Source organism: Mya arenaria, chromosome 12, assembly GCF_026914265.1.
Source record: "Mya arenaria isolate MELC-2E11 chromosome 12, ASM2691426v1".
In the NCBI taxonomy this organism is placed as follows: Eukaryota; Metazoa; Mollusca; class Bivalvia; order Myida; family Myidae; genus Mya; species Mya arenaria.
This window is the reverse complement of record NC_069133.1, coordinates 10,549,960-10,559,208: the sequence shown is the minus strand read 5'-3', so window position 1 is coordinate 10,559,208 and position 9,249 is coordinate 10,549,960. Positions and strand designations below refer to the sequence as shown.

The window sequence follows — 9,249 nt, the reverse complement described above, 5'->3', positions numbered from 1 at the left end:
CCAGCATCCGTTACACTTCATACATCGTCGGCAAACACAGTACCAGCTTCCGTTACACTTCATACAAAGTCGACAACCATGGTACTTTCTTCAGTTACACTTCATACATCGTCGGCAGCCACGGTACCAGCTTCCGTTACACTTCATACAACGTCGGCAACCATGGTACCATCTTCCGTTACTCTTCATACAAATTCGGCAACCATGGTACCATCTTCCGTTACTCTTCATACAAAGTCGGCAACCACGGTACCATCTTCCGTTACACTTCAAACATCGTCGGCAACCATGGCACCATCTTCCGTTACACTTCATTCAACGTCGGCAACCACGGTACCATCTTCTGTTACTCTTCATTGAACGTCGGCAACCATGGTACCATCTTCCGTTACTCTTCATACAACGTCGGCAACCACGGTACCATCTTCCGTTACTCTTCATTCAACGTCGGCAACCACAGTACCATCTTCCGTTACTCTTCATTCAACGTCGGCAACCACGGTACCATCTTCCGTTACTCTTCATACAACGTCGGCAAACACAGTACCAGCTTCCGTTACACTTCATACAACGTCGGCAACCACAGTACCATCTTCTGTTACTCTTCATACAACGTCGGCAACCACAGTACCATCTTCCGTTACTCTTCATACAACGTCGGCAACCACAGTACCATCTTCCGTTACTCTTCATTCAACGTCGAATATTGTTCAATAACTTGACAATGTCAGTTGCCTCCGTGGCCATGTAGTCTTGACTTCTGCTAAATAATATTATACTGAGAAGGCGGACCCGGTTCAACTCCGGCAATCGCCAGAATATTTTTCAACCGTAAAACATCTGCTGCAGCCAATTGTATAAAAGTTGGTTAGATTTAACCGCTGGTTATAGTTGTCCAGCGGTTAACTTTAACCAAGTTGGCCATTTTATCCAAACCGTTTATCCGTTTGTATAAACGCAAAAAATGCAGCGGCTAAGTTAACCATTACGGTTATCGAGATATCCAAATAGTTTATAGTTAACCTAACCAAAACGATCCCATAATGCATCGATAGCATGGTTCCGGTCAGTGCGCGTTTTGCCGTATTTGTAAACAGTGTGTCGTCTGAAACATCAAAAACATGGCTGACTTCACAGTTGACGCCACAGCTAATCGAAAAAAACGATCTAGTAATTTTTCCGATGTAGAAAAGGCCGCAATAAGGGAAGGTTTCGTCGGCTGTGGCGATCTTTTAGGGAAAAAAATTGCAAACAAAGTCGGGGGAAACACCAAAGTACAGCAGGACAATGCTTGGATGAAAATTACACAAGCAGTTAATGCTGTCGGCCGTGCATTTCGCACGGTCGATGAGGTTAAAGGTATTGAATCTTGTTATTTTGTTGATGATATAACACATATAAAAACATAATTAATATGTAAATACATACCAGTATAAATTAATGACAAACGCAATTTTCTTTTTTATTTAATTTGCTCCTCCAGTGCCTATTTGATATTTCTGATGGCTTTATTTAAGATTATTTATCCAATGTTTTATTTACTAGCCTTTGAAGTGTTATTTGATACAAAACAATATGGATTTTTTTTTAAATTTACTCCAAGAAAAACATCGAAAGATGGTGAGCTGTGCCAAGGCTGTCGTTGCCAAAGAAAATGCCAACGCCAGGCAGACGGGTGGGGGTAAGCCGATGCCTATCCCGGATGACACCACTTTGGCAATAATACAGGATATGAAGGGGACGCCTGCCTTCAGCGGCATTCCCGGGTCATCAGCATCGGAGTCGGCAATAGGTATTTGCTTATATTCATCACTCTTTATATGCATTATAAGATTTTTTGAAATTTAAATAGTCGTGATATTTATTATTTTACAACGTTGTAATACAAACCAGGTTAATGTCAGGCGCGTAGCTGCCTTTACGCCAAGACGCCCGGGCGTGCACATTATTTTCACGAGTTTACTTTTATTGAATAAATAAAAGTATATTTTTTTTTAATAATTTAAACGAAAAAAGTGTGTAATACTTAAAGTAAAACGGCACATCAGGTCAATTACACGCCACTCTGGGTGACCCGGTCGATAACTGTGTCATACTATGCGGTCATAACCTTGACGTCACAACTAGTATGTCATCCACTACATATGAAAGTGACGTCAATATATTTTTAATATTTTATTAATTCATGGCGGTCGTCCTCGGGCTGTTGTAAAAAATGAAAAAAACAAAACCTATGACACTGGACAAAATGTTCAAGCGGATGTTTGAAACCGCGACAGCGACTGCGTGCCCAGAAGCAACCGGCACGGCACCTTCGGAGCATGCAAACAGCATGGACCTAGATCTATCTGCCACAGAATCTGACAGCACCAAACCTGGACAGGCTCAGCCAGTTAAGTCTACCCACAGTGGTCCTTCATATCCTGATATAGCTACTGCGGCAAGTGGAGAACTTGAAGCAAAGTGGAAATGGTCGATATTGAAAGACACATGGACTGACTGCCATATGTTCAACTTTCCCTCAAGGTAGGTTGTGTTGTCTTTTGAATGCAAAAAAATACAATTAAGTGACACGCAGATTTAAAAATCCCCAACTCAAGTAAAAATTTAAAATGCAAATTTCCAGTTTATTTTCAATTATACTTCATTGCAACATGGCATGCTTGTGTAAAACGTTGTTTAACATTTGAGCATACACAATTTCATTGAAGTGTTGTGGGTAAAAACCGAGAAATCTGCCTTTGAATTTATCACTCTAATTTGAGATTTTCCTAAGAAGCTTTATGAATACGCCCCCAGTCTGACAGACCTTTAAATCTCGATCACGTCGTCGATATTAGTTAAGTATGTAACATATATGTTTAGTCATGCTTTTTACCCTTAGCCGGGCGGCTACGAAAATTGTCGTCTGCTAAAAATATCGTCTACTTCAATTTTAAATATCGTCCGATTTTCTTCAAATTTGGTATACCCTTTTTCTAGTATTAAAAAAAACTTGGATCCAGATGAGATACTCGGCGTCTGGTCTGGATTCAAGCTGTTTGAGTAAGCATGAATAGTCGCGAATAGCAGGTACAGGGTTAGGTAAACAAAATAGTGTAGACCCTAGTTGCATTATATTTTAAACATTTATAGGTTATGGAAGTTGCATCAAAAAAGAGCTTTGGTAAATTTATAATACAATTTACCGGACACTTCTTGGTGAAAACTGTTCCTTGATAGAAGTCAGAACCAGGTCAACTAATACATCTTTTGTTTTCTCTTTTGTAGAAGCATCCATGGGAAAATGAGAAAGCTGTCATCAAGCTGGTTGACAGACCACCCCTGGCTCAGATACTCGATTTCTACAGATGCCTTATTCTGCGCCCCCTGTTTCGTATTTGGACGGAAAGATGCGAAGGAGAAAACTTTCATCAGTACACCAGTGAAGGATTGGTCCAACCTAGCCAAGTACGTCAAGAGGCACGAATTAGCAGAGTCAAACCATCACAATGTTACAGCTATGGCGGAACATTTTCTTGATATACAATCAGGTAAGATGGAACCCATCACAAGTTCTGTATCGGACAGTCACAGACGCCTAGTGGAGCAGAACCGCCATATTCTCAGGAAAATTATAGAAGTTATCGTCCTTTGTGGTAAGCAAAATATCGCTATCAGAGGTAATACAGAAGAACGAAGCAATTTTTTAGCCATACTGCATTCAAAGGCAGCAGATGACCCTATCCTAGCACAGCATCTAAATGTTCCAGAAAATCGTAGGGCAACATACACATCGCCCGACATACAGAATGAACTGATCTGTTTGTGTGCTGAGCAGATACAGATCGAAATTGTGCAGGCATGCAATGATGCAGTCTGTTTCGCTCTTATAGCCGATGAGTCGACCGACAAGTCAACAAAAGAACAGGTGTCCGTGTGTCTGCGATTTGTCCAACGTGGAAGCGGTTCCCAGCAATTTAGAGTCCGTGAAGATTTTCTTGGATTTGTTCAAGCAAGTAGAACAACTGGCGAGGTACTTGCAGAACTACTCTTGACCTCTCTTGAAAATCATGGAATCGAAGTAGATAAGATGCGGTCTCAGGCTTATGATGGTGCCGCAAATATGTCTGGAAAGCACAGGGGCGTACAGGCACGAATTCGTCAACGGGTGCCGTCTGCGCTGTATGTACACTGTAGAGCCCACTGCCTCAACCTAGCAGTTATGCATAGCAGCAAGGACCCATGCATAAGGTCAGTGATGACAACTGTGCAAGAGGTAGGGTTTGCATTTGATTATTCGGCCAAAAGACTAAACTTCTTTGTTGATGAACTTGCTGCTGACCAAGACGCACAGGAAAAGCTGAAGAAACGCACCAAACTGAGAACTCTGTGTGAAACTAGGTGGACTAGCCGAGCCGATGCCCTCTCAACGTTCAAGTCAGCATACAGCGTTGTTGTTCATGCCCTTGAACAGCTACAGGAGGATGGCGATGACAAGGCAGGCCAACACTTGGCGTCGATCATGAAGTTTGACTTCATAATCGGACTGGTCGTTGCTGAGCACGTTATGCAAAGTACAGTTCCGTTGTCTTATCTTCTTCAGGCAGTCGACTGCGATTTGCTTGAGGCAACGCGAGAAAGTCAAACCCTCATCCGCCAGTTTCAAAACGAAAGGGCAGACCCTAATGTCTGGGAAGCATTGTTTCAGAGCGCTAAAGATATTGCAGCAGAATTTGAGATTGAACCTTCAATGCCCCGTCTTGCTCAACGCCAACGAAACCGGGCAAACCCACCGGCCAATGATCCACAACAGTATTGGCAGCGAGCTCTCTACTTCCCTTTCTTGGACCATTTGTGTCAAGAACTTAGCGACAGATTGATTGTGGCCGAGGAAAGATTCCGTGCACAGTACTTGATTCCATCCAAGTTGAACCTTTGCACAGACGGAATGGTGGATCTCATTTTTGCGGGGTATTCGGTGGACCTACCTCAGGGAAACCAGTCATTCCATAACGAGGTTAGGCGGTGGAAGGCTAGATGGCAATTGATGGATGAAAATGACAAACCAAGCACATTGTGTGAAACTGTAGCATCAACCAATCCGGATCTTTACAAGGGAGTTTATACAGTACTCACCATTCTTCTGACCATGCCGGCATCATCTGCTACTGCTGAACGGAGCTTTAGCGTTATGCGCAGGGTGAAAACCTACCTGAGGTCGACGATGCGGACAGAGCGCATGACAGGACTTGCCCTGATGCACGTATATCGGGATGTTAACATTGACATTGACCAGGTAGTGTCTAAATTCGCTGGAAGCAAAAGCCGAAGGCTTGACTTTGTTTAATGAATGTGTTCACAAATAAATAAATCAGATGTGAAAAGAGAAATTTGTTTCAGTATTTTAAGGCAATAATACGTTTCCAAAATGCGTCAGATGTCACCATTTACATTCAACAGTTTCAAAAAATTCCGGGGGGGCATGCCCCCAGACCCCCCTAGCACTTCGGCGGCTTCGCCGCCTCAATGGGCGTCCACATTGATTTTGATCCAGCTACGCGCCTGAATGTGACATAGATGATTGACTTAATGATAATGCCCAGAATTAGTTGCGAGTAATAATAAAAGTTTCGGTAATCGACCTTGAAAAAGTTAAAGACTAAACATTGATTACAGTTATGATATAATTTAAGTTAATTATAATTAAACATAAACAACTGGAATAAAGTTTATTCAAAGGAAGCTAACATTATGGCGAAAACCAAATTTTCAATTGCAATATGACTTACCGAATATTTTGTACAATCCATTCCCCCCCCCCCCCCGCAAAAAAAATAATCCATTTTTGAATCCACTTTAAATCACATGTATGTCAAATTCCAGTTGCCGTGAACAGGCAGGACGAACCTCAAAAAGACCCGTTCAACCTGCTAGGTTTCGATGGTAAATATTTCCAAGATAAACAAGTGAATATATGAAACAGAACTCCTTCATCACATAAGTTTAACAATGCCATTTAATCCAATACGTATATTAGCAGTTATAAATTAGTTTTGGTACACCTATATTGATCCGCTCTCAATGTCACAATGACTCGACTCGATCGCAAGTTTACACATTTAAACCCGTGTGTGTTTTGAAGTTGGACCAGTCTGTCGTAGGGGTGTCTAATTTGTGAGAATGCACTTTTGTAAACAAACATACATTTTCTGGGTAAAAACCACTAATTTCCAACATTCTAATAAATGTCCGTATTTGTCAAGGCTTGAGGCCTTAAAGTATGATGATAAGAAAGTGTATTTATAGTTATCCTTAAAAAAATATATACCCATAATTATAACTGTAAGGAAATGGAATAGGCTGTATAAAACGGGGCTCCTGTGGGGAATTATTGAATCATTATTAATTATCGATTCATTTTTATAAATATATTTCAGCATTGACTGGTAGTCCATCCAGGACTTGGAGCATGTTTGAGGTGGCATGTAGTTCGGGTATGCATAAGTGGATGGCATTCACACAGAATGGCAACATGCATCTATCTGTTATATGAATACAGTATAATAACTGATTAATTACAAATATATATATTAGAACTCTTTTCTTCATGTTTTTAATTTTTTTTTTAAAGACTACCTTGAATGGCAATGAGTGGTATATTTATATGGTATAAAAGTCATGATAATGAAAAGAATGTTATAAGTTATGATAAGTTACGCCTCCCCCCCCCCCCCCCCCCCCACACACACACACAAAATAATAACTGTTAAAATAAAATCAATTACAATTGGCCAATTAAAGCTTAAACATTTTTGGATATTTTTTAATGTATAAATTCATGGCCTTTACCATTCCTTTGTTTACTACTTTTTAAGGCGAGGCAGACTTGGATGACATAGAGGGTACTGAGACGAAGGTTGACATCCGAGAAGACACTAAGGGTAATTTATTTGAAAAAAACAACAACAAACATTTGTTTACATTACTTAATTGTTACTGCATGGATAGTGAAACACAGTCTTTTGAATATTTAATACTAGGAAAAAGCAACATACATGTGTAAAATCAGTATGTTCTTTTTTTACAACTCAATATCCTATAAAATTGTTTCTATCTACAGATATGCCTTTCTGCGATATGTTTGCCAATTCCTGTACAAAAGAACCAAGTAGCACGGGGAAAAGGAAAGGTAACAAGCTGAATTTGGATGGGATTGAAATGTTATATGAAAATATTTATCAACACTTCTATTCCTTCTTGTGTATATGTGTTGAATGCCTGCTTCCCTTTTTGGCATTGACATACATGTGCAGTGGTCTCTGATCAGCTATGCAGGATCTAATAAGCTCAGCCTACCAGCTAGTAGTCAGCGAATACAATTGACGTATTGTGTGCATGTATTTCAATAATTATAATTAGTTTTTGTTAAACGGTTGTACAGAATTCACACATAGCATGAATCCTGTTTCAGGTATGACCCACCACTTTGCATACACAATGGTCTGTTATTCAATGTTCTTATTATATTACCACAGAACAGTACAACATGTAACATGGAAATAATACCATACCATGTACTGTTTGTTAGTGTGTCATATGAATTTACTAAACATGAAAGTAATCACTAATCAAAATTAATGTTAAAAGCTGTAGTAAGTAATATTTGTGTATCATTTTTGATTTTCAGCTGGCCCAAATGTGGAATTCAAGACAAAGTCAAAGTATGATTGTCCATTATTTTCTTATATTTTAAATACACCAAATACTTAAAGTGACACTATTAATCAAAATCAATCTAAACACATGTTCAACAGTCATATATTTTAAGTGATAAACCTTTAACTACTCATAAAATAATGCATTTGGAAAATATCAATTTTAATACTGATAGTATTGTAGCTGTGCATTTAATAGTCGAAAACAGAAAAAAATATTAAACGATTGGTGAATGATAAAAGTTTTACTGTGATCTTCTATAGTCTCATAAGGTGTATATACCACATTTAATGCACCTTTCTTTCAAATAAAATTTGTTACCCTTCTTAAGAACCATTGATTTTGACATTTATTCATCCTTTTTGACATATCAAAACATTTGTATCAATGGTGGTAAATTACATTTAGGAGCAAGAGTGCATTCTTAACTGTTGTATTGATGAGTAATAATTGAATACTTGAAAACAATATAATTGTATGTTGTATATGAGTTTTTTTTCAGGATTATTCACCACTATGAACTGTGTGATATTTCTTCAAATGTTTTAAACAGGAAACCAAGAACCTTAAAGGAAGTGCAGACAACATATTATGTTGAAGCCACAGCTGCCAAGAAGTCAGAGAAGAAGTTCTTTGATGCGGCAACAACTGTGCTGACTTTACTAAGCGAGAAATATCTGTAAAGATATACTTTTCATATGAAATTGCATTTTTACTTTTAATGCTGTATGCTACTCAAGTTATTATGCCCCCCTTTGAAGAAGAGGGGTATATTACTTTGCACATGTCGGTCCGTCCGTAGACCAAAGCTTGTCCGAGTGATAACTCGACAATCCTTAGACCTATGGTCATCAAACTTGTTTCTGTAGCTTTTTGCATAAATATTGATATGGAATTTGGGCCGGAACGGTAAATGACCCATATTGATTTAAGGGGTCATCAGGTTAAAGGTCAACAACAGTGACCTTTAAGGCAAACTTAAAAATTCATTGACCTATGATCATCAAACTTTACATGAAGGTTGGCCCTAACTAGTAGATGACGGTGACCCCCTTTTGAGTTTGGGATCATTGAGCCAGAGTTAAAGGTCACGTTGACCTTTAATGCAAAAAAGTAGTAAAGCTTCTCCCAGTGATATTTCAACAATGCCTGGACCTATGATCATCAAACTTGACATGTAGGCTGGGTCTGGCCAGTAGATGCCCCCTTAATTTTCGGATTCATCAGATCAAAGTTCAATGTCACAGTGACCTTGAATGAAAAAAGCTTGTCTGTGTGATAACTTTACAGTGCCTGCAGCCATGGCCATCAAATTTGACATTCAAGTATTTGGCGACCAGCTGCATGATGACTCATATGGATTTTGAGGTCATAGAGTCAAAGGCCATGGCCACAACACGCTCTATACTCATACTTTGAATGGTCATTGTCTTGATACTGTCTCAGCGGCATACAATGTCAGTGACAAATAAATTGTCATTTCGGATAATACATATTTCATTTAATTATCAATACAATCCTGACAACATGCTGCTCATGGGGGCATAATGT

The 9,249-nt window shown here is 39.2% G+C and overlaps 1 protein-coding gene across 1 annotated transcript; it reads left to right on the top strand.

The window, feature by feature from the left end:
- The first annotated feature begins 1,121 nt into the window (after positions 1-1,121).
- LOC128210436 (zinc finger MYM-type protein 1-like) lies at positions 1,122-8,381 on the top strand. The gene is made up of 10 exons (XM_052914786.1): positions 1,122-1,359; positions 1,604-1,792; positions 2,280-2,526; positions 3,271-5,300; positions 5,866-5,925; positions 6,420-6,476; positions 6,858-6,923; positions 7,103-7,171; positions 7,670-7,703; positions 8,201-8,381. Exons 1-10 carry the CDS (start codon positions 1,122-1,124, stop codon positions 8,379-8,381), a joined length of 3,171 nt encoding a protein of 1,056 aa, XP_052770746.1.
- The last annotated feature ends 868 nt before the right edge of the window (positions 8,382-9,249 follow it).